Source organism: Rhinolophus ferrumequinum, chromosome 5 (genome assembly GCF_004115265.2).
Source record: "Rhinolophus ferrumequinum isolate MPI-CBG mRhiFer1 chromosome 5, mRhiFer1_v1.p, whole genome shotgun sequence".
Lineage (NCBI taxonomy): Eukaryota > Metazoa > Chordata > Mammalia > Chiroptera > Rhinolophidae > Rhinolophus > Rhinolophus ferrumequinum.
The window spans coordinates 48,161,965-48,187,764 of record NC_046288.1 but is presented as its reverse complement, the minus strand read 5'-3'; the positions used below and the strand labels follow the sequence as shown (position 1 = coordinate 48,187,764).

The 25,800-nt window shown below is 36.7% G+C and overlaps 1 protein-coding gene across 2 annotated transcripts in view; it reads left to right on the top strand.

The window, feature by feature from the left end:
* Nucleotides 1–2,963: 2,963 nt before the first annotated feature.
* Nucleotides 2,964–25,800, top strand: part of UNC5C (unc-5 netrin receptor C) — a 370,552-nt gene continuing 347,715 nt past the window's right edge. For both annotated transcript variants that reach the window (XM_033106151.1, XM_033106150.1), the window contains exon 1: nt 2,964–3,439. In XM_033106151.1, the coding sequence (XP_032962042.1) occupies nt 3,316–3,439 (124 nt within the window). In that variant the 5' untranslated portion in view covers nt 2,964–3,315. The remainder of the gene's footprint in view (nt 3,440–25,800) is intronic.

Genomic DNA, 25,800 nt, shown 5'->3' with positions numbered 1-25,800 from the left:
AGGTGACGACAGTTGAGGGTGATGAGGTGAGTGTTATTGTAGGTAGTTGGTCAGAGAAGGTTTCTCTACACAGTGACGTTTGAGGCCAGATCTCAGTGAAGTAAGTTAGCAATCCTATGCTCAGGAGCCGATGCAACACTGCATTACCTCTTTGGGGAAGAAAAAAACGAGTTGGGATGTTGATATACAGGGGAAGTTCCATCTGCAGCCATGGATCATAGGAAACTCAACTGCTTGGTAAAACGGATCTATTTGCTGTTTCTGTGTGTTTTTTTTCCCGGTCCTTGTGCTTCTGCTGTCACTCTCCCCTTCCTGTTCCACCTTATTTCTACCTACTATTACTCAAACCATTCTCCTGCCCTCTTTAGGCTGAATTTCAGTATTGTACTACTTTTGCCCTGCTTATCTTTTACTCTTTCTTTCAAAGAATTTCATGCAGTATCTGTCACTGAACACCTCAATGCCCCAAACAGGATTATGTGACAATTTAATTTTATTTAACTAACTAGATTTTAAGGTTTCTTCCCTATTGACATTTTGGCAAGCAATCAACCAATAGTAATTGAACACCAACTATATATATTGGGCTTTGTGTTAGGAGCTGGGGATGAAATAATGAACAAGGCAAAGTTACTGCCTTAAAAAAGAAATTCTAGTTAGAAATGGCAGTCAATAAAATTAAAATAAATAAGCAAATAACTTTTAGATGTTGTTGATATGATAGTGAGTATATGTGGGGGTTTCTTTCTTACTACTTAAGCTGCTGACCCTCTTGGAAAAATTGTAAAGACAAATATGAAATATAATCATAATCCTTTCGGGTGATGTCATCCTCAAAATAAATGACAGGTTATGAGTGGCCTAGATGCACTGTCCAACATGGTGGTTTACTAACTAAGTGGCTATTAAAATTAATTACACAAAAATTAAAATTCCCAATTTACACTAGTCACATGGCAAGTGCTCAATAGCCACGTGTGTATAATGACCACCATTTTGGAGAACATAGATATGAACATGTTCCTCATTGCAAAAAGTTCTGTTGAACAGCACTGCTCTAGATGGCATGAAGCTGATAGGAATTGTTTTATCAATAGTAAGAATAGCAGCTAACAGTTTTATGTGGTAGGCACTTCACATATATTTATCTCATTTATTTTTCACAAAACCCTATGATAGTTATTGCTACTAAACCTATTTTACAGATTAGGAAACTGAGATACCCAGCTTTATTGTTCAATATTTGTCAACTAGTAATGAGGAATGTTAAGCATTAATCCAGACAGTCTGGTGTGGGAACCTACTCTCTTACCAAAATCTCGTGATATGTTAGTTAGTATGGGGGAGCTAAAGAGGGTGAAAACCGACATTTTAATATGGCAAGCAGTTCCTCCCTAGAAATAAGAAATGGTCAGAGTTGTCAATGTTTTTGCCAAATATGACTTTTTCGGATCTGTCAGATTCATCCAAGACACATTTTATTTGTCAGAGGGTTAGATGGAGCTTGGCAGGCAGAATTGTGGAATGCTAGAATTGAAAAGAACTTTGAAACCATCCAATAAAATATTTTACAGATGAAGAAACTGAAACATGCGTTTACCTGACCTGTCCAGGATGACAAAGCGGGCTATGACCTCAGCCAAGATTAGACAGCAAGCTTCCTGCCTGTGTGCATGTGTGTATGCACCCCACCCTCGGCATCGAGAGCTTAAAATTTCCCTTATGTATTATTTATTATTAGCTTAGAAATGTACTAGTCTTAGGAAGTAGTTTTCTTCTTTCCAAAATGTTACCTGTGCAAGTGTATATTGACTTTTTAATCCATCCACTTTCCTTATGTCTAGCTTTTCTTATTTTATCCACCTATTCCTACATTCCTCCTTCATCATTACAACAGGGATGCACAACCTAGCTACCCAGACAATTCTTTCCTGACCAAAAAAAAAAAAAAAAAAAAAAAGGGTGAAAAACAATTGATAGCAGTTTGAGTCCACAGACACACCGTCAAGAGTTTGGAAAACATGTCATAGGTTCCACCATCACTTTAAGTGAGGCTCTACAAATCTTGTGCATTATTTCTGGGAGTTTCTCCCGGGGTTATCTCACCATGCTTTACATACTCAACCTTGCTAGCCACCAAGATGCATGCAAGTAATGCTCTGTTGAAGAATTAGTTTTCCAGGAGCTTTTAGTTTCTGTTCCACTACGGAGAGGTCACAGGCGCCCACAGCACAAAGCAGTCTGAATGGCGCTGACAACCCCAAGATTGCAGCGGGTTGGGCACGGAAAAGGCTTCACGTCTTCTTCCCCACCATGAAGAACTTCAGCTCCAGCCTGCACCCGGCTTTATCAATCTCAAGTCCCGAAATCGTAGAGCGAGTCCAGTCCCGGGAGTCTGGCTCAGGCTTTGCTGGCGCCGTGGAGAAGCTGGCAGGCAGTCGGCTGAGCTCCACAGGACACAGCCAAGTGGCTCCGGGCGCGCCGCTGCGCTCTGGGCGTCCAGGCCTGGCGCACCGCGGGAGGCAGGCGCGCTCCCACTCTCCGCGGGCCTTTCTACCTTCAGGTCTCTCTCTCCCCCGGCTTCCGCAGGTAAACCCAGAGCCGGTCTCCGCCTCCCGCGCTGGGCGCGCATCTCCCTCCCAACCTTGCTTACATAAGGCGGCCGGGCGCGCTCCCGCCGCCGCTTACCCCCCAGCCGAGTTGGGCTGCGCCCTCCACGCCTCCTAGGCGAGCGCCTCCGCGGTCCCTGGCACCGCACACTGACTGGGAGGTGACCCTCCTTAGCTACCCAGCGGTGGTGGCCGGGACGTCTCCACGCCGCGTAAGAACACTGAGATCGGGGACGGGAGCGCCTCACAGTGCCCAACTCCTTCTCTCCGCTGTCTCCTCCTCCCACTTCTGTCTTCCTCCTCCCCCCACCCCCGCCCGCCCGCGCTGGTGTGTGTTCGGCACTGGCGAGGGGACCCGGAGAGCAGTCCAGGCTCGGCACGCGGCGGAGCTGCGGCGCCCCAGCTGCTGGGGGCAGCGACGAGGTGGCCGCCTTGCGCCTCCCCGGACTTCCCAAGTGGGGGCAGCGCAGCCGCTCGCGGAGCCGCCAGTTAGAAGGCGCAGGGAAAGACCGACCTCCAAACTCCTCCTCAGCGTCTCATCTCCACCCCCTTTTGGCCCCTGCCCTTGGAGAAAGTGGAGTGGGGCGCTTGGTTATCATTCTTTCTTCTGACTGCTTCGTGGTGCACGGATTCAGCTGCTGCCCAGTGGGGCTCTCCGCTGTTCGCGCGTCTGTGTGTGGTTCCCCCCGGCACACCTCTGTCGACGATGAGGAAAGGTCTGCGGGCGACAGCGGCCCGCTGCGGACTGGGCGTGGGGTACGTGCTGCAAATGCTCGTGCTACCTGCCCTGGCCCTTCTCGGCGCCAGCGGCACCGGTTCGGCCGCTCAAGGTAAGGGGGTCCGCCAAGCTCCGCGGCCACCTCCCTTCGCTTCTTCCTTCCCTCCTTCTTCCTCTCCTCCCCAGTTCTCCTGGCTTTCTTAATCCACTTCGTTGCACTCTACTGGAAATCACTTTAAATTCCACTTTCCCAACTAGTCAAGAAGCTTTGGTTATTATTATTTTTAATCTGTCTTCCGAGATGGGCACGGATGGACCAGGGACGCACAGGGTATGGACACGCATCTATTTCTGGGCATGTGGGCGCCTTGGGTGTCTTTTGCACTTTCTGCTCCACTCGCTCACGTTGTTGCATATTATACACTCAGAGGTTTGGAGAGACTCTCCGTGTGAGTGTCTATATGGCTCGCCTTAGGTGCACTGATGCGCTGTGCCACGTCTGGGTTGCGGGATCTTCGGTGAGTCTCTGAGCACGCCAGACGCCGAAGGGCGCTCAGCTAAGGAAATATCCTTTACAGCCGAGGACCCCCCCGAGCTCCGCTGCCCCTCGGCTGCTGTTCAGGGTGTTGTGGAGACTCACAGCACACCCCGACCCACACGACCCATCCTGCGGCAGACCCCGGGGGTGCGCACGCCTCCGCGCTCACATCCTCTCTGTGTCTCCCTCCCAGCAGGCGACGGGGAAACTTAAAACCTCAGAGCTCTGGGGACTGGTTGCCTACACCAAATCCGAAACTCTCCGGGGTAACCGGCCTGTTTATAACTCTGACATTTTAATTTAGCGCGCGTCCAGCTATAAAATAACTGGGTCCCTGGGCAAAACCTGGGTTGGGGGGAAAGCGGCCAGGAGTTGAGAGTGGGTAAGGAGGAGGGGAGGCACGGGGCTGATCGCCTAGCTCCCTTCTTGTCCCCCGAGTTTGAATTGGTAGCGGCAGCTACCAGCCTTGCGAGCAAGGGAAGCTGAAGGGAAGAGAGATGGAGTGGAAAGAGCCAACGCTGCCCTCTCCGGTGTCTCTCTCGGGTCTCCTGGGCCCCCAACCTCTTGGCCAAGGAAAGCTCCCACCTGGGTCTTTTCGATCAGTGCAGTGGTGGTCACTGGCTCTGGGGATGCGACTCAGCTTTTCCCTTACGATGGGGGTGGCGTTGGGAAGTGGGAATGGAGGAAGCTTCTGCAGCATTAGGAGGTAATTTCAGGCATCCCATCATCTCGGTTTACACTTCTGTACACATCGGGAGAGCAGACGAGATGCGGCGATAGCCTCAACTCCCCTGGAGTAGATCAGATACTCTGGGGGTTCCGGACAGCATCCCCTCTGATCTGCGAAGGCGCTGGGGGCCAGGGCGTGGGAGGTGCAGGGGAGCTCTGAACGTAGGTGAGTGTGGTCTGGATGGGGAGGAAAGTGATTAGTAAGGCTTTGTGAATTAGCCGTAGCTACTTCGGGAATAAATTTTCCTGCTGCCGCGCTAAGTGGCCACGCTCATAAATACTTCCTTTCCTTCTTGCCAGACGCCTCCCATCCCGAGGTTCTGCTCTGGTTTTCTTATGCATCCTTCCAGAGCACATCTGCCCATTTGACAAAGGATTCTCCGTTAAGGATCCTATGAACTTGTAAATTTCTTGAAATTTGTTAAGAAGTTATCAGGGCTTTAAGAAGTTAAAGGTGCTGGGGGTGGCGGTGTTTGGAGTTTAAGTGGACAACCTGATGAATGGTTGTGGACTCACTCGCGTGGCTCCCTGTGGAACTCGCCTGCTGTTATTGGGTGTACAGAGCCAGGGGGTAGGGTCTGCGAAGGGGAATGTGCAGTGAGAGAACTGTTTGGGGAAAGGACAAATTAAAGTCCCCAGAGATGCCAAAAAGGAGATATGCGATCCCTGCTGAGAGGGTACTACAGCCAAATTAAAAAGACTGTAGTAAAAAGGATCAGTAAAAATGATCAAACTGGACATTGTAAGTGGATTAGTATTGAAAGAAGAAGGGAGAAGACATGAAAAGAAAAGATGCTCAGCAAAGACTGAGCGTTTGCCACTTGGGCTGTTTTTCTTCTTGTAGACCAGGCAAGCCAGAGATTGAGGACTGAACCTGCTTTTCTGATCTTAAGCGGAAAAATAAAATGTATTCCGTTGGGTGTATGGATTTCAGTGCTGTTCATCATTTAGTTTTAATTCTTTCAGTTCCAGATCAATAAACTATTTATTTACATTTGAATCTTGGTCTTTGAAAGATACTATTCCACCACTTTTATCTTAGTTATCCTCCATGTTCCAGGATGCCAGCTGTTCCTGTGTTGTCTGTTAGGTATCAAAGATGTAGAAAGCACCAAACTCTACCATCAGCTACTATCACATTTAGTCTAATCCACTCCCCCAGCCTGTTTACTGTTGAACCACTATTCCACTTCATTCGCAGAATCACACTTGTATAATGGCCTCACGTGGTCAAATCTCCTTTCCCTTCCATTTCTCGTCCTGTCTCCTATCTCTTTGGACTAGAACGCTAGAGAAATACAAGCTGCTGTTGCTCTCTCAAGGTATGATTTCCATGTGCTGAGGATTTAAAGACAGAATGAACTATTTTTATGAACGGCAGTACATATGCAATTACGATGAGAAAGTTAATTTTAGCACTTTACAATGTGGATGAGGTTTTATTCTGTTGTTAGAGAAGTACTGGGGAAAAGTTAGAAGTTTTAGGAAATATATTTCTTCAGAGATAGCCAAAAAAAACAACAAATGTTTAAGATAAAAAATGAAACAAAACCATAATGAGTATTATTTGTGAGTGTACTGCATTTTGTAACTGAGGTTTAAAGAAAGATGGCAGTCATTTTAAACAGGTCCTTGGGAGATTCTCTAGGCTTTAGGCAACAACTTTCTCCTTTCAGGCTATGCCCTAATTGTTTCATTCAGGATTGCTGGGAACGCCTAGCTCCAGGGAATTTGTGGTGCTTCTGACTTCCAAGAATGAAAGATTTTACTAGGGAAGGAGGGGGTGAGGGTGGAAGAGAGAGAGAGAGAGAGAGAGAGAGAGAGAGAGAGAGAGAGAGAGAGAGAGAGAGAGATTGAATGTTGTGCCTCTCAGAATTAGGGCCCTCCTGTTTTATAAATGCGTTTGATTTCTGGAGTACACAGCCTTGATGCTCTGCTTATCTAGCACCAACTAGTGTTATGAGTGTTAACACCACCAAACTCTGAACAGAAAAGTGCTGAAGACTCTAATCATACTGGGATAACTCTCTACTCTCATAAGTTAATTTATAATGCTTTTAAAAACAAATAACATACTTCTTCCTCTAAAAGAGTAAAAATTATTTTCATGTGTTTATGAATATTGGTGTGTAGACATAGACAATTGGTATGAAAGATAAATGAATTTCATTACAATTACACTACATTTTTTTCTATTTTAGGAACAAAGTAAATTTATAAATTCACATTTAGAATTTGCAATAAGAAAAAGTAGGCTAGTTTACTTTTGTTTAGAAAAATGCTTTCATGCATTCTAGCTTAATGCTTAAAGGGTTTTAGAGAACAACCTTTTTAAGCAAGTATTTAAAAGAGTACGAAACCATTACATTGTTAACATTTATTGACTCCTTGGCCTTCTGTATTCTGGATACTGGGGTGCAAAGTTCAACAGGACAGGGTCCTCCAGCATCGCCCAGTGTAGTCCTGACCAGAATTCATGGTGATCTTTTTTAAGCAAACCCCCTTAGGACATGAACAAGAACAAGGCATGAGATCCACTGCGCAAACCCTCTTAGCTCATTTATAGTTGTTGTTGAGACTTTGAAATAACTGTTCTACAATGTATGCTGGGTTCTCCAATTAGTGTGAATAGTGAGAATGCTCTGCTAGGCCTTATCTGCATTTAGCACTTTTCTGATTTAGGTCATGGCTCTGCTGGAGCAGCAGAGGGAGTCACTCTCAGAAGAAACATTAAAATTACTGCAACCACTTCGGGAAGATAATGGGGAAAAGTGTGGGGGCAGGCGCTGAGATTTCCAATCTGACTTTTATATATGTGGCAGTTAAAAACAAACCTGGTCCCATCTTCTCATTATTTAAAAACTTCCCAGCTTATTTGGATAGTGGGTGGCATTAGAAGTTCTTAAATAATTATAGTGAACTTATTTTGTCCCAGGCTGTATGCTAATTGTTAGAGACACAGATTTGAATGACACACTTTCAGCCTTCAAGATAATTATAATTCAGTTTCTGAAATATAATAATGGGCACAGGTATAGTGCTTTCTGGATTCAAGCATCCAAAGATAGTAAACGTAGATCAGGCTAGGGAGTGGTGGTGGGGGGGGGTGGGTCCCAAAATTTCTACACAGAGGAATTTGAGGGCAGCAGTTTGGTTGGAAGTGGGATACTCTTAAAGCCAAGTTTGCATTGCAACTGTCTTATATTAAATCTTACTTAGATTTAATATAGATTCAGTCTGGTATTGGGGAGACACAGCTAAAAGGCTGGTAGTGGTATGTGCCCATTCTGCCAATTACGTAGTGGTTACTGCCATCTCAAGATCCTGCCTCCACCACCTCCTAGGTGTGTGGATATAAATGAGTTATTTAGCATCTCTGTGCCTCAGTTTCCTCTGATATAAAATTAGGATAACATATACTATAAGTCATATTAGTATTGAATGAATTAATACATCTAAAGTATTTAGAACAGTACTTTTTTGTCTTCCAACAATGTAAATCACTGGCAAAGAAATCTAGAAGTTAATGAAAGTAAAGGCTAATAATTTTGAAGGTAGAATGGGGATTGCTGCAGACACTGCTTCCCCAAAGCAACAAATGGAGTGGTCTCAGGAGATGCTTCAAAGTGTAGCACTGCAGACTCCTGGACAGTGATTCTTTGAACAACATGTAGAAGCTGTCTCCTTGCATAGCCCAATTTCTTCTTTTCTGCTCTGTGAGAAAATCCACCTAATACCTATTCTAAAACTGCCATGTTAAGTCACTGTCAGTAAGGTCCTGGCTATAAGCTCTACCCTTGACTTTTCTTTCTTTACAATGAATATTGAAAGGGGACTTTTCATAAATAAGTAAATACTTTATAAAAAGAACAAAAAAATAAAATAAAATAGAAAAGAACATGTCAAGCAGGTCCCATGTTTTCAGATAAGGGTTTGGGGGAAATCAGCCCTTTATGCAAATGTCAATGTTTTTGTTTGTTTGTTTGTTTGTTTTTAAATAGATGCAAATGTATAGTCTAAAGAACATAATTGAACACATGATAAAAAAGACACAAAGAAACAGAGAAAATTAGGTTGACTTGAAGGCAAGCAAATTTACCAGGCCTTTCATATATTTAAATGATGTTTGCAATAAAAAGTTTTAGTATCATAATTTAGAATAACATGGATAATCTAGAACACAAAGTTTCACATTTAATTACTTCTAGTTGTTTAGTGGTTGTTGCTATTTTTTCCATGTTTGACCAAATGATTTTTGGCAAACTTTTATAATAAAATTAGAGATTTGTGGGGCTCTCTATGTTAAAACAGATCTTTCTCCTACAGTATTTTCATACTGCTTTAAATATTTGATTGCCTTGTGTGCACTTATAGAACCCCAACTTTCTCACTCCTTTTTAACCTTAACTTCTTAAAGCTATGTGTGGACTCTTCTTTGATTTCATATTTTATTTGGATTTATAATTGTTTACGTATTACTGGAGGAAGGCTACATGAACCTGAGACCTTGGGTATTGCTCCAGTATCACTTAGTTCAAAGATGTTTGAAATACATCCCAGAAACTCAGTGCTATGTTTTATGAAACTTTTAGAAATAGAGTAAGTTTGTCTTAAGCAATGTTAAAATTCCACTATCTACTTTATCTTAGTTCTTAAAAAGAAATCCAGTAATTGAATAATTTATAGTTTCTCTTATTTTATTTAAAATAAAATCATTTTATAGTAATTATTTTATGAGCTATCAAGATCAGAGATAGTTAACTTTTTTACCCTCTCTACTTGTTTAGAGCTTCCAGAATTTCTTCCTTTTCATGAAAACCCCAAACATACTATGTTGAATATATTTGAACTCTATAAACAAAATGTTAGAAAATATTGTTCTGTATTTTAGAATTTAAAAAACAATTTTACGTTCAAATTGTAATATGGTTTCTCATTTTGAGTATTCCTGCCCTCTACAAAGTTGTTCCCTTAAGATTATACAATGAGATTTTGAAATACACAGAATAACATCTCCAGATTTTATAGTTACTTAAAACATACCTCGCTTCTATATGGAGTTCGTAGTGTTAAAACTACTTTGACATGAATTAAATTGAAGTTATAATTTAGAAAGCGAGCTATGGCTTTGAAAGTGCCAAGTATGCAGATAGTTGTCCTTATGTCAGTGTACCTCTTATTAGCTGTGAGCAGTGGTTCAAAAGTGCTTTGTGTGGCAAAAGTGAAGTCTAACATCTGATAATTTCAATGTTTGGGGAATACTCTCTTTTAATTAAATAACTTACCATATCTCATTGCCAATGTGATCGTGCAACGTGAGAGTGAAGGGGAGCCAGGTGAGACTTCATTATATAGATGTGCCTGTTAGAGTTCTTATTTTAAATATGAAGGCTCATAATAATAATGTTAACAGATGATATTAATTAATCAAATTTAACTTCAGACTTACCAGTCTTATTTATTTTAAAATGTTGTGAGGATGGGGAGTGGGGGTGGGGTGGGGTGGTTAACCTTCATTAATCATTGTCATTTGGATCCTATGGCTGGTTTCATTTCTCAGCAATTATGAGAGCCATAAAAATGCCTCATGTAGATGAACAGGTATTTTCTCCTCTTCTAACCAAGGATGTTAAACAAGAGAAACTCCTTCAGCATATTTAACAAGTTTATTGATGAATGCTAACATTTCTCAGTTTTAGTCAATGTCTTAATTGATTATTTAATCATGGACTGTCTGAACTCAACTGCATTTATTACCTTCTATCTTTTTTTTTCCTGCTCAGAAGAAAAACCTTATATGTGAAACATTTCTTTCCAATAAAAGCAGATTAGTGCTTGCATGATGAAATGGATCTGCAACCCAGTTATAAGGGCAAATATGTCCATGGATAGAAATGCAGGTGTTTTTCAAAATTCAGGAAAATTGGTGTGTATAATAATATAGAATATAAAAAAGCAGTATAAAAGTAAAGTATACCATTTTTATAGAAAAATAATCATTTTAAATTAATTCGTAATGTACACTTTATTAGACAATGGAAGTTTAGCACAATATGATAGGGTATGTGGTGTAACAATATCCATTTATAGGCATAGTGAAATACATTCATGTATAAGATTAAAGTTAAAGGGAGCAATTTTGGACCATTCTATTCTCTATGAATTCACAAATTTGTTACTTGTATTCAAATAAAATATTTTGTATAATTCTAATATATTTCTGGAATTTCAAGAAACTGAAAAAATCCTTTCAAGATCTAGATCAAAGAGTACTGTTTAACAAAGGTATTATCTACTCTTATAGGAACTAAAAATGATAGTTGGTGACAAAAGCACTGTTGTTTTATCACAAGTGATTTTCAGAGACCTAGTTATCTTTAATCCATACCAAACAAATAACCAAACTACTATCATAATAAAAACTTTATGATTGAGATGACATAGTCAACAATGGCAATTTCACTTTGAGCATTATGTCTGTGTGAAATAATGTCAACATTTGAATTTAGCCTTTGATAAAGGGAAAGTGGTACATTTTATATTCCATGGAATAAAGAGTTTGTCAGATATACACATTGTAGCCACCCAGTGGAAGTGCAGAAGTTTTACCAAGTAGCAATCTTGCAGTCATTTTAAATAAAACAGTAATTATGTTACCTGTTGTTTTCTTTAGCAACTTTCCTTCTTTCTTCTGGAGCTCCATAAGATAATGAAAGATTGTAAGCTTTAAAATGTGTTAGGGATCAAATCCAAGGAAGCAAAGAGCCTAAGATATTTCCCTCCTAGCCTACCACAGACATCAGCAACAGATTATGCAGTTCGGTGGAAAACAGAAGCCCATTTCAGTAACTACTCTTAGAAGCTGAGGAAAAACAGGCATGTTCAAATGATTTATTTGTGCTATCTGGGATAGAGATCCGCATTTCATCATAATATTATTCAACAGGCCCTCTGACTTGAAACTTTTATCTAAATAGAGTCTTTATCTGTACCTATTTCAATTAACAGAGCAAAAGAATTTGTAAAGTATTTAAAAGGTATATATTTGAAAGAAGTTACGTTTGGATTTTACTTGGACCTATTTGGGCAGGATGTGGTGTTTGAGAAATCTAGACTTAAATCAGAAATATACTGATATATAGTATCTATACGTATATTCCTCTGGATCATATAATTAATCTTTTAGTGGTCTTTATAGAATGCATTGCCAATTCCTGAGTTCCTCTGTTAAACCTTATCATTGATAACAATACTAACATTGTATCTTAATTCTCACCTGTACTTCAGAAAACGAATCGCATTCTTTCTGCAGGGAAAGAATTTGCTTAAGTGGAGCTTTATCTGTAATATATCATAGCACATTTTTAAAATGTTGCCAATATCTTTCTCTTACATACTGATCAAAATATTTATTTTCATTTATATTTATACACACGTACATGTATCTATATAGTATTAAAAGGACCACAGTGGAGAAAGTTATGGTTTACTTATTTTAACATGATGAAAATAAATAAAAGGATGACTAAGAAAAGTTTTAATGATAGGTATGTTTCCAGAGGGATGTGGCTAATCAGTTTATTGGATTTATTAGAAATGATGATCACATAAAAGATACACATGTCACTTTTTATTGAATTAAATAGCTGTGGAATTATTTTCTAGGAGGGTATTTCCAGGCAGACTCTTAATGAAATGAAGAGTTCTAAGGAGTAGACAAATATAGTTCAATAATTCCCAGTGAGCATATATATATGTGTGTGTGTATATATATATATAGATATATATATATAGATATATATATATAGATATATATATTTGCACAAATGGTGTGTGTGTGTGTAACCTTTTTTGTTTGTTTTAGGAATTAGAGTTCATTTTCAAATAACCTTGGCAATATCCTTAAAAAACAAACAGAACCTTTCAACAAAGAACTTTTTTACTTATAAAACAAATTCATAAAGGTAATCATTGAATAGGAAATCAGATTAAATCACTGGTTTGTGACTGAAAATCATATGCTAGTTTTCTGCAAAAAGTGCCTTGTTCTCTGCAAGTTGCTAAGTCATTTACATAATGTACAGGAGAGATGCCTCTGCCTCATTCGTTCAGTGCCCTATCTGATAGAAACAAGATTTATCCTGCCCTCTAAGTGGCAGAGACTGGGGGATCTCCTCTTTCACTGGCTTATTTCAGACACCTGGAGGAGAACTTCTGGTGTTTTCCCTCAGAGTGGACTAAATTTCTTGACCAAAGGACAACGTCAACTTTCATGCATGCACAGGTACAATTCTTCATCTGCTTGTACGATTCCCTCTCAAGGTGCTCTCAGGAGCGGCATCATGTCTCTCCTAAGCAGCCTGCCTGAGGTGATCTTCTATGAGGGCTGATCAAAGGAGAGGCCAGTTGTGTTGTTCTTTCCTGAATTCTGTGATGGTTTGTTTCAACTTCTTAATCAAATGGAGGTATGTCCCCAAGCTGCAGAATATTTGATTTTCTTGGACTCCCTCAGATGCCAGACAGGTGGCTTTATTTCCAGGTTTCACCATTACATCTATTGAAAGCTATGTTTAAATGAACAAAGATGAAATTATTGAGGGAGAAAAAGTTTGTTACCAAAGAAAGAATACACAGAATTTTACTCGTGATAAAGGATAGTATGCTTCCTTGTTTATATTCAATATTGTATCAAAATGCAGTAATATATAAATATTTATATAATATATAAATATGTATTAATTATTGCCATGTGTCCACATCATTTGGCATTTCTGAACTAGGATTTTAAAAGATGCAAATGAATTCTAGGATTCACAAAGTTGTTTTGTATATTCTCTACCATACCTATCCCACATTCATGGATACTGGATTTTCAAAGCAAAATATGTTGTACTCTGCTAAGAAAAGCAAAATAAATAATAACGCCTCATAAAGTTTTGTGATCACAAGTCTAAATGCTAATGAGGGAGGTTGCCTGTTTAATGCTGAATGCAAGGTTAAAAACAGGGTCTTAAAGATAACAGCGGATTCCAGAGTCTTCGAGTTTGTTTTGCATTCAGTGACAGTCACTAAATTAGGGAAAGGAATGTTCAAACAACACACTTGAGGAAAAGTGATTTTTATAGAAAGGAGCCATTTCTGCTAATAGCCAGTAACTGCACATAACCCCGCTGACATTAAAAGTCCATTAGCTAAGCCCAGTTTAAATAGCAGCTGATGCAGTGTCAGCTAAATGTACATTGGACATTTTTTATATAATTCAGTAATAGCAGTTCTATAATTTTTTTCTAAAACTACATACATTAAGTAAAACAAATGTCATCTGATAGTAGTGGCAGGGCTGCTACTAAACAGGCAGAGATTTGTGATGAAACAAAAGTAACAGTCTATATAACAAGAAGATAATAAATGGTAGTGAAGGTTTTAAAAGGGAGCCTTTGAGAAAAATCATATGGAGAAGCTTAAGCTGACATCCACAAAGAGAGTTGTTTTCTTAGAGGCACATATTAACATGCATTACTTTGAGATATTCATTTAAAGTAAAGTGATTGTTTTTTTTAACCATTTGCCTCAGTGTTTAGTTTTCAGTGTATTTTGAAATAACAGGAAGTCCCTTCCTTAGATACTATTATGTATGTAAATAGTGGAGTGTAGAAGGTGGGAGGCACAGGCATTTGAGAAAGAGAACAAGTGAAAACAGAGGTACAACTTAGTATGTGTTAATATTTTTAAGGCTATTACGATGGTAATGTTTTTGAAAGCAAAATGCTGTGCTGTGCTGCCTCCAATGAGATCAAAGGTTGAAATGCCCATAATAACCATAAATGACCATAATAATAAATACCCCATTGCCTCATCTTTTGAATGTTTTTAAATCTCCATTGTAATCATCTAAAAGACAAAAACTTTTACTGCAAATTTATATTAGAATCCAAGAATCTTTAATAAGTCATCTTGAAGAATTCCCCACGATGGTGTTCTGTAACTATGAGACCATTGTAGAGACAAAGTGAGGGCTGCTCAGTCATCTAATGTGTGCGTGGAGAACAGGGCAGTAATTAATCAGTGGCTGCCATGCACTATAAAGTATTATGAGAACCTCCATGTCGACCCCTCCCCCCATTATCAGACCATTAGTGAAACCCTGAATAGGCAACAATGGGGAGTCCTGCTTAAGACTATGACCCCAATCATTGGGGCATAAGTTTTGTGTACATTTTTACAATGAGCACTTGAATTCGCATCACACTTTCTAGTCCTCAGAATTATGTATCACTTCTAACCTGAAAATTTTTTTTATACGTCTAACCTGAGACATCACACCATTTATTTATTTGTTTGTTTGTTTATGAAAATTAAGTCATTTTTCTTTATTATGTTAAAAAATACCTCACATAAGTATGCATTGCTTGAAAAGGACAAAAATAAAAATAAAAAATAAGAAAAGGATTATTATTGAATCATAATGAGGTGGCAGAAATCTCCCTTTTATGTTCACAGATTTTTTATACAAGCATTTCTTAATAAAATCAAGAAGTGCCCTTTGGTGTTGTTAACTGTTTTAATTCAATTCAGGCCACTGTAAAGGCTTGTTTTGAATGAATTGGAAGCTTACATGGACAGAGTTTATGCAATTAAATCCCTAACCAAAATCCCGTTTACTAACATATTATATGAGGGACTTGATGAATAATCTCATCTTTAGTATGTAACTCAGACATTAATAACAGATGGAAATATGCCTCAGTTCAACTAGTGGGCTTTGAATTTTAATTCTAAACCTACTTTATTTTTTTCAAACTAAAACATCTGTTACAAGTGACTATTTCCCGTATGTTTTTCCTTTTCTGTTGCATAAAACTTAATTCTATTGCAAGATGAAAAAAGAATGTCATTGTGTTTAGCCACGCAATAAATTTCTTCACATCTATGAGCTAGTATTATGAAATTGAATTATGTTGAAAATAACAAGATGATGCTAGCTAGACTGATTGAAATAGAACAATTATTACACGAGTTTAGAAGAGCTTTTAGAAAATCTTACCCTGCAATACTCACATCCTGTTACTTTCTTGGATAGCTTTACAAATGTATCTTTTTTGGTATGAAGAATTACATTAAAAAAAAAAGTTGAGTGAATACAATATACAGTACGGTTTGGTACAATTAAATTAATTTATTTATGCTTGGAAAAGTCCTTAAAATAAGATTTAATAATATTCATTTCTTACTGTGATTATCATGACCACATTTGGAATCGTGAATGGTTTGAGATGTCTCTCTTTTTTTCTTTTCTACAGCTTAACTTTTCCCAATTTTTGACTGTTGGGGAATTAAAAGCATATTAGATATATGTATGTATGTGGATCTGATAATTTCCTGACATAGGAAATTAGTCAGAATTCATTGAAAAATATATTCATGTCTACAACCAAAAATAACCTTGTGAAAACTGTGCTAGGGAAACACTAAATCCAGCCTTTATATAAATGTCTTGGTAAAGATGAATAACTGTGCTAAACTCTAAGCTCGCAAATTGCATACAAGTTTAAAATCTCTTAGTTCCATTCCACATTTGCAAGTAGAATATCAGAATAATGTTAGTATTTATAATGTAGAATTGTGAGGATTAACAGGATTATCAAAAGTGAAGAACTGAGAGCAGTGCCTGGCTCCACTAAACACTTAATGTACATTAGCAATCATCATTGCTGTTGCTATTATATTTTCATTGTATAAATTTATGCTGGTATACAGTGCTTTTAATTTGGCACTACTATAATATATACTACAAGTCATATTAGGATTGAATGAATTAATGCATATGAAGTATTTAGAGCAGTATTTTTTTGTCTTCCAACCATGTAAATCACTGGCAAAGAAATCTAGAAGTTAAAGAAAGCAAAGGCTAATAATTTTGAAGACAGAATGGGGATTGCTGCAGACACTGCTCCCCCAAAGCAACAAATGGGTCTGTCTGAGGAGATCCTTCGAAGTGTAGCACTGCAGACTCCTGATCAGTGGTTCTTTGAACAGCATGTAGAAGCTCTCTCCTTGCATAGTCCAATGTCTTCCTTTCTGCTCTGTGAAAAAATTCACCTAGTACCTATTCTAAAAATGCCATGTTAAGTCACTGTCAGTAAGGTCCTGGCTATAAGCTCTACCCTTGACTTTTCTTTCTTTACAATAAATATTGAAAGAGGACTTTTCATAAATAAGTAAATACTTTATGAAAAGAACAATAAAAAAGAACATGTCAGGTACCATGTTTTCAGATAAGGGTTTGTAGGGAATCAGCCCTTTATGCAAATGTCAGTGGTTTTTCTTAAAAAAAAAAAAATAGATGCAAATGTATAGTCTGAAGAACATAATTGAGTACATGTTAAAAATGACACAAAGAAACAGAAAATTAGGTTGACTTGTAGGCAAGCAAATTTACCATGTCTTTTATATATTTAAATTATATTTGCAATTAGTATACATTCGCAATCATCATTGCTGTTGCTATTGTGTTTTCATTGTACAAGTTTATACTATACACTGCTTTTACTTTGGCACTACGATGAAAATAAATTTATCACAAGAATTAGAGGATGACACTCAATTGGGGGTATCATTAGGTGGAAAAATGCCATATGAACCATCAAAAGCATATTGACAAAGGTCAAATTCTTATAAGAAATTGATAGATTTTAAAATGACATTTTTCATATGCAGTCTAGTTATGAAATTTTAATTCTACATTAAAATTCTTTGGAAAGACAACACTTCTTTGTTTCAGTTTTTACCAACAAAGAAATTTAGATTATTTTTTTTCCTGTGTCAGATTCTGAATCTAGAATATATTTCGTTAAAAATAGTATCTAATAAATTTCATTGTAAAAAATCATTTTATACTTGTCTCTACTGTACATTGGCTATACTTGTAAGAATAATATAAGCTGAAAGGCAACTAGAAAATTCTTTACATTTTGTTAATATTTAAATTCTTTGTAGAGGAATACACTTATTCACTTTCAGAAATTTTAGCACATTCAAGCATTTATTGATCCCTAAGATAAAACCAAAATTTATTAAACTGCAATTTCCAAGTAAGGCCAGAGTTCTTATATGTGCAAGAGGTATATTATAATATAGGCAAAAAGAGAAATCAGATACCAAACTGTGAAATATGTATATCGTGACTGACATGATGCATTTAAGAAAGTATTTTCCTAATGGGTTGGTTTATGAACAAACTATAGCTGAATTCTGTAGTTTTGCATAGGCATACATGTGTTATTTATTACACATAAGAAGAGAAAGGGAAAAAAATATAAGATCATTGTTTTGCCTGAACAGTTTTCCAGCATGTATTTATTAAATGAAAGTGTGCCATTGCTTAAGTAACAACTTTTGAAAAAATATGGACATAGAAAATGCTTTCAGCTGCAAATAATATTCAATATTACATATTTTAGTTCACTGTGACATTAAATAATTTTTTTGTACTTTTGCTTTATATTATTTAAAATACTTCACTGTAAAATTAAAATAAGACAAAACGTAACTTTTTTCCTTAAAATGTGTCAACTTGATAGGAAGAATATAACCTCAAACATTTGTAGCCCAAAATAATGCAATTGTGGATCTTTAGCAAACAGAATGCAATAGATACAGTAATTAAATAAATAAACAAGGCTAACTCATTCAGCACACCAAAATGATACCCACACCGAAGACACTTTTAATTGGTCCATTGAACATTCAGTTGGTCCATTGAACTGACTCCTTTGTAATTTTCTTTGTCCGAAAAGCAAAGTTTAACACTCTTTTAGTTTTTAACTCCAACTCTCCTCCCCCAGAGCAACGCTGTAGGAAACATTCCACTCTTGAAAGGCAAAATTAATAAGAACTCTGGAATCAGCAGTGTGGCTTAGTCTCCACATAATTATAAAAAACCTCTTATCTTTATAGGATCTTATTCTGCTCAAAGAACCCAACAGAAGCAACCTAGAATGCTTTTAATGATTGATTAAACTACTTACTTGGGGTTTTATGCTGTGTATAACATTTGGTTTGTAGTAGTTTTCTTTGAAGATTTCCAAAGGGAAAAAACCACAACCACTGAAAAGATCAGACTGTATTTATAACCCCTTCTTCTAGGATATACCTGTTTTTGTTGTTGATGTTGGTGTTGCTGTTTTTAAATTTCTTGATTTTGTTTTAATAAAGACAAGCTTCTTAAAATGTTATTTTTTTTTCTGGACATTAAACTGTTTTAGGAAGTTCTGTTGTGTGATTACTGGGATTTTGTTTTGTTTTTTGAATTGCTGTGAACAATATCTATTTTGTGCCAGAATGTATGTTTATTTGTTATTATTTTCTGACGGAGGAAGGGGGCAATTCAGAAAGTCAAGTTGTTAAAACAAACAAAAAATTAAATTATTTCATAGTCTCATATATTTATGTGTTTGCAACATTAAACATATTCAACCTTTTAATGATGGTATATTAGAAAAGATGACATATGTCACTCAATTATGTTTTAAATTATGTCCGTTTCTCCCAGCTGGATCACTGAAGAAGGTCTTCATGCTTCCTTTCTTTCATTCTCCTTTGTCCTCCACACAGTTGCCTGGCAAATCCTAACAAATTATATCAGTAGAGCCCTTTTGCTTAAAATCCTTTGATACCTCTTTATTGCGTCTAGAATCAGATCGAATCTTCTTAACATGGTTGACAGAGAGATTTGTTCTTACTCCTCTAATTCCATTCCTGGAACTGCACTGTGGTTAGAGTCTCCTCAGACCATGCTGCTCTCCCAAATCTCGTACAGGTTGTCCAGTGCAGCCCTAGGAGGGGACATCCTTCAGAGTTTTTTCAGCAAGCTGTTAGTAAGTGAACATGGCAGCTCACGTTCCATTGCTGTGAACAAGTGTTCATTCCTCATGTTCCATCCCTTCCTGCTGGCTGACTTCTTTTCCACCTTTACGTCTTAGTTTACATCTTCATTTCTTCATAAGGCTACCTTTCACATCCAATGGTAACACTCTTTTCTTTTTTCTGTGTCCCCATCTAGCATGTCAGCATGGGGAGAGTAGGAACCATGTTCATTGTGATTTGTCTGGTACAGTACGTGACAAGGTTCTTCACACACATAGTCAGCATGTTATGTAGATTTTTTGAATCATGTAGGATGAATACATATTTTGTTCATATATAAACATATGTTAGAGGGACTTTTGGTGACTACTCATGGTGGTGAAGTTAGTGAAAACTTCCCCGGTTCTCTTTGTCACCCACTTTTGAGAGCTACTGGACTGAGTGAGCTGAATAGAAAGTTGTAGGTGGAAAGTGAGGAAAGTCTCAGTAATGAAAGTTCATCATCTTGTAGATTCTGCCTAAAAGGCCAATCTCCTTACCCTTCCTTCAGGGAAATCCACTTCTATCTTCGAATTGTCTACTCTGTAATTTGGGGCTATTAAGTAATAAAGAACTTGGATTCTCTTGTAGTTGAAGGAAATAAACCTCAGACAGTTGATGGGTAAGCAGTATGAGCATAACTGGACTCTTACTGGTTTGGTCAAGATGCCTAAACACAGAATCAGGAGTTAAAGTCTACAAGTCAAATCAATACCCTGGACATGCCCCAAAGAACCTTTCCTGTTATTCAGTTTTAGCATTCTATCATGGAATCTTGCTGAAATAAATTCAGTTTCTACTGGTTGATAAAATTTTGTTTTATGTTGATTATTTTTATATCAAAAATTGCTCTACAGAGTACTTCTTCTTATTTTTCTACACTCTAAAGTAAACAAGTCTTTTGCAGGATATGTGTCTTAATCTGTTCCGGCTGTTAGAACAAAATACCACAGGCTAGGTAACACTCTGTAAGTTATAGATAACTTATAAACAACAGGAACTTATTTCTCATAGTTCTGGAGGCTGGGATTCAGAGAGCAAGGCACTAGCATGGTCATGTGGGTAAGGGCTCACTTCCTGGTTCATAAACACCCAACTTCCCTCTGAGTCCTCACAAGGTGGTAGGGGTGAGGGAGCTCTCTGGTGGCTCTTAGAGCACTAATCCCATTCATGAAGGCTCCACCTTCATGACCTACGTATCTCCCCAAAGCCCCCCCTCCTAATACCTCATTTTTGGGGATAAGGATTTTAATATATGAATTCAGGGGACACAAACATTTGGACTTTGGCAGTATGATAGTATGAATATAAGATTGGGGGTAGGAGTGTGTTTTGGTGGGGACAGAGAGACCCAGAGTCAAGAACAATAAATCTATTTTGGAGCGAATATTAAACTCATTTGTTTCCCTATAATTGACCATTGTCTGAAAGTATTTATTTATTTATTTATTTATTTATTTTATTTTATTTTTTGCTAGGACCACAGCCTATTATCTTTGTGCAGGACATTTTGGCTATTAGACTAAGAAATAGCATAGTGAAATGTATCATTATACAGTATTATTGAATGAGGTGTGCTTGTAGGCACTTTTAAGGTGACCAAAATATGTTATGGATTATGCTACGTTGCCAGCAAAGAGGAAATTATAACAAGTAACGGCATCTTTTTTGTTAAGACTTCTGTAAACACAGACCCAACTTGTCCTGAATAATTACTGCAGAAAGCTATGCAGTGGTTTTAACTGGTAGTTGTTTGTAATCAAGCAGCCTGAATCTTGCCTTGACATAAAGCAGAGGAAGTGGTTAGGAGACAGACCTGTAATTATCAGCAGCAGGTGGCCATAATGGAATGCCACAGAGATGTTTAAAGAGGCAACTATTACTTTAGGAAAGACTTCAAGACTGTCAATTTAGACCAAAAGACATCAAAATAAAATCTGGCCTCAGAGCAGTATTGAAAGAATATTTATTTGGAAACAACAGAAAATGTAATAAATTCATTTTATGCAAATTAATCATGTCCTCCATATACCTTATCAAGATACGAACTTTGAAACAAAATGGGACTCCAGTTTTGGAAAAGGGGTGATTTAACAACTTTAGATAATTTCCAGTTATTAAAATGTTTCTTCAGTGTGTAAACAAAAGCTTCGCTATTTATTTTAATGTTTCACATGAATAAATTGAATGAATGAAAAATTAGTTTCTTTTCTAAAATAAAATTTCATGGCTTCAAAGTACACCAAATCATTAATTTCATAATCAAATATGACCAAAAATTTTTATTTCAATTACATAACAATATTCTCCATTGTAACTTTTAAGTTGAAGAATAAAAACAAAACCAATTCCATATTTAATGAACCCAAAACATTCATATACATTTTAAATTTTACTAGATTTCTATATATTATTAGTATTAGTTATTTGTCAGCTGCACAAAATTTCACCCTTCAGTGATAACAATTTTCAATTTTGACCTTTTTCTAAAAGAAATAAATATCATCCTTCTAAGCGATATTGAGAACCAATAATGGTCCATACAAAAATGATGTACAATAAAAGCTGTAATCAGGTGATAAAAGAAATGTTAAGTGTGGATTTATAATACTAGCTCCCCTTTAAGAAATGCACTTAGCTAAGGTGTTTTGATAGTGCACCATTATTTCATTATTTTTCTTTCATCTTCAACTATACACCAAAGTCTATGGTCTATATTAACTTACAGGAAATTATATTATATGAGTCATAGAAAAGCTAAAGAAACTCAACAAAATATAATTGCCTGGCTAGTTTTTTGCATTTTTGAATGGAGAATTTTCTTTCTCTTTCTTTTGCAAGTAAGCATACACTTTGGCCGTTTTTATTTGGGTGTGAATGAACCTCATGGAACTGAACACTTTCGAGTAGAGAGAGGAGTCATGATATATCTGTATAACCCCATTCATTCTCGGATGTGCTTAACATGTATTTTTGGGAATATTTGTTTTCCTGCCTAATGCTAATCATATATATATATATATATACACACACACACACACACACACACATATATATATACATATACATATGTGTGTGTGTGTGTGTGTGTGTATATATATATCACTATGTAAACAAGTGAAGAAATCAGTCATTCACTGCTCCTGCCAGAAATACCTTTAGCTCCCACAGTAGTTGTATGTCAAGATCCTGCCCTACTTAAAAAGGAAGACATAAGATTTATTCTGGAAATCTACCAGGACAGACCCAACCCTCAAAAATGCGAAGGAAAAGATCTCTGTGGTTAAATTAAAATAAACATAAGTCACACTTGACGCATTATGCTTAAGATAACTCCATCTAAAAATATATATGTAAGTTATAGAGAGTCTCAGTCCTTGTTCAAACTGGACACCAAATATGAAAGAGAGAGTCAGGAATTACCCAAAAACAGATGGATAAGGAGAAGACGAATGGTATCTTTATGATTTGTAAGTTATCAGCACATTTTGACTTATTTGGAGTTCTTTTACTCCAGAGTGTCAAGTAAATTAAACCAAGCCTGACATAGGGCCCATAGTTTATATAGGTGAACAAAGCACCCTCGTAGTTGCTTGCATTCTCACTAGTGAAATTTAAGATTTACATGGAGGAGAAAGATGTGACTAGAACTGGTAGATGTAAAAGTTAGAATATATTTCTAACTACTTTTTAACATGTAGTATATTCTCTCAAATCACAGTTCAGTTTAACTTTTTATAGAAAAAAAAATCAGTACAGATGAGGTCAATTCAATTCAAGCAGTATTAATTGCTATAGCCCATAGAAATAAATGAGATAGTACAGTATAGCATATGGTACCTGTCTTCAAGAAACTTAAAATCTTGTTAAAAAGATGAAATACTGCAGATAAAACATATAAAACTACAAGATGGCAAATTGACATAAGAATACCTAAAACTATTTTGAAAGGGATAAAAGGAGAGAAATGTGACTTAGTGCTAGAATTTTTGGCTGGGATAAACTTTTAGCCACTTATGAGAAAGGAATAAAATACTGTTCTCACTTAGCTTAAAGGCCACTTGGAAATGTTTTGTTATAGCAGCTCAAGATTCTATTCTCTCTTCACCTCTTTCCATTTTCTTCCCTTTTCAGTCTTGAGAGAATTTCTTCCTTCTGGCTTTCTCTTTTTAACAGCTCTATTATTCTTTGCCTTGAAGAGAAGAGTTAGAGAGAGCCGGTCTCTAATTTCTTAAGTACTATTGCTTTGCCTGTGCTCTCCCAGGGCTACGCTACACTGTAGAAGTACAAAATGAGTCTCCAATCCAAATTTAGCTCTTTTATTACATACGCTGTAGCTAAGCTACTTTAGGCCAGACATTACCGCATCTCTCAGCAACAGTTTAAGTTTGTCAAGTTGTACAGGTTTGTTGTCTTCTTTCAAATATAGTTTTACATGTTTTAAAACTTGTTTGGATTTTGAGTAATGGTCTCCTTGGTGCCCTGATGTTTATAAAATGATGTCAGTGCTTGAAGGTAGAGGATTGCTATGTTAGATATTTCCCCTTCTGTCTAAGGCTGTATGAAGGGGACCTGTTGCATGAATCTCCCTGGGTGGGAAAGTGGATAGAGTTAAGCATAAGAAACAGGTGGAACCACTTCAAAGTCAATTGTAGAAACTTCTATGATTAACTGAAATTATTCAGGTAACTTTAAATTGAAAGGGCCAGAGGCATTTCTATGAATAATTCTGAAACTTAGCTTTTAAATTCAAAATATAAGTATGTCTTGCCTAATATCTTTCATAAAGGTTTGAAGATAGACAGATAATTGATAAATATTAATTTTAACCTTAATAGTATAATAATTTGTAGAGCTGTAATGTTCTTACTCTTTAGTCCTCCCTTTAGTAAAGGCTTTTTAATTTTTTCTTATGAAACTAAGATTATTGCTAGGGTAAACAGTATGTGGGATGCCAATGAATATTTCTGGAGCTCTGGTATTTTCCAGTTTTAGAAGTGTGAGAGCAAAAATGTGGGAAAAATATGGGAAAAGAGTGTAAAGTGATTTTGCAGTATGGTGTAACAGCCATACGTGTAGTAGGATCTTATTAAAAGTTTCTGAAGTGATTGGATTAAAACACATATATAAAGAAACTTTTTATTTTAGATTAATAATCTCACCCTACATTCTCTCAAATGGAGTTTCCAAAATTCTTAATAAATAATCTTTTTTCTCCTTTGACCCACTAATCATAAATCTATGAAAACAGAAAATTTATTTTCCTAAAGTATATGAATAATAATTATACAAGCAAGTATGAATGCTTTACTGTGTTAAATGTATATACACAAAAATATATATTGACATTAGTATCTCTATAGAATACCAATTTGAAGACGGTGAGGATACAGAGGCTGAGAGCTACTCCAATATTTCAGAAATGCTACGGTTGCACAGCCTACCAAATAAGAACCTGAACTAAAGAATGTTTCTTTAATTTAACATTATTAACTCAGTTTGGTGACAGTCACCAGGGCCCTAATTTTCAGTCATATATATTTTTCATTTAAACTGAGTTATCTATTATTTCTCAATGAATATATTTTATTAAGTAGTTAGTATAAAACAATGTCAAAGGTAGTGGAAAATATGAGAAGTCTTAAGTAGTGTGAAATATGGAAAACCATGATATATTTTATTTATTAATGTAGGTGCATTTTCTGGTAGTTATTAAAATATTTGAAATTAAAATTAATAACATTGTTTGAATTTAGTCAATTTTTGTCATTTGATTTTAATCATTTGAATTTATTTGTAGAGTTTGTATATTGATTTTTAATATTGTCACTTGACTTTATCCTAAAAAGGTATGATACCATGCCTAAATGAATGACATGTTTTGATTCTTATTATCGGTGCTTTCAGTCCTACATTTTCTTTTAAACATTTTTTTTTTAAAATTCAACTTTCAGCTACTTTTATTCAAGAGGGAATCAATGTAAAGAATTATTCTTATGCATTTTTATTGTTAGTTTATAATGATGGCTCATTGCCAGTCCACGTGAGTAGTTCCAGAGACCCCAACACAGAGCAAAATTGACTTCTTGTGAGAATATTATTTCAACTTTGGAAAATCAGAGGATCATTTAGGGCCTATATTCAACTTTGTTTTTAACTTGAATTAATGCATTCTACAGTGTTTAGAATAGTGTTCTTTGTGGTGATTATTTAAATGGTTTGGGCTTAATTTTAAGACAAATGTAAAACTTCATAGATATTGAAAGTAATCTGTTTGTTCTAGTACTACTTACTAGTTTAGT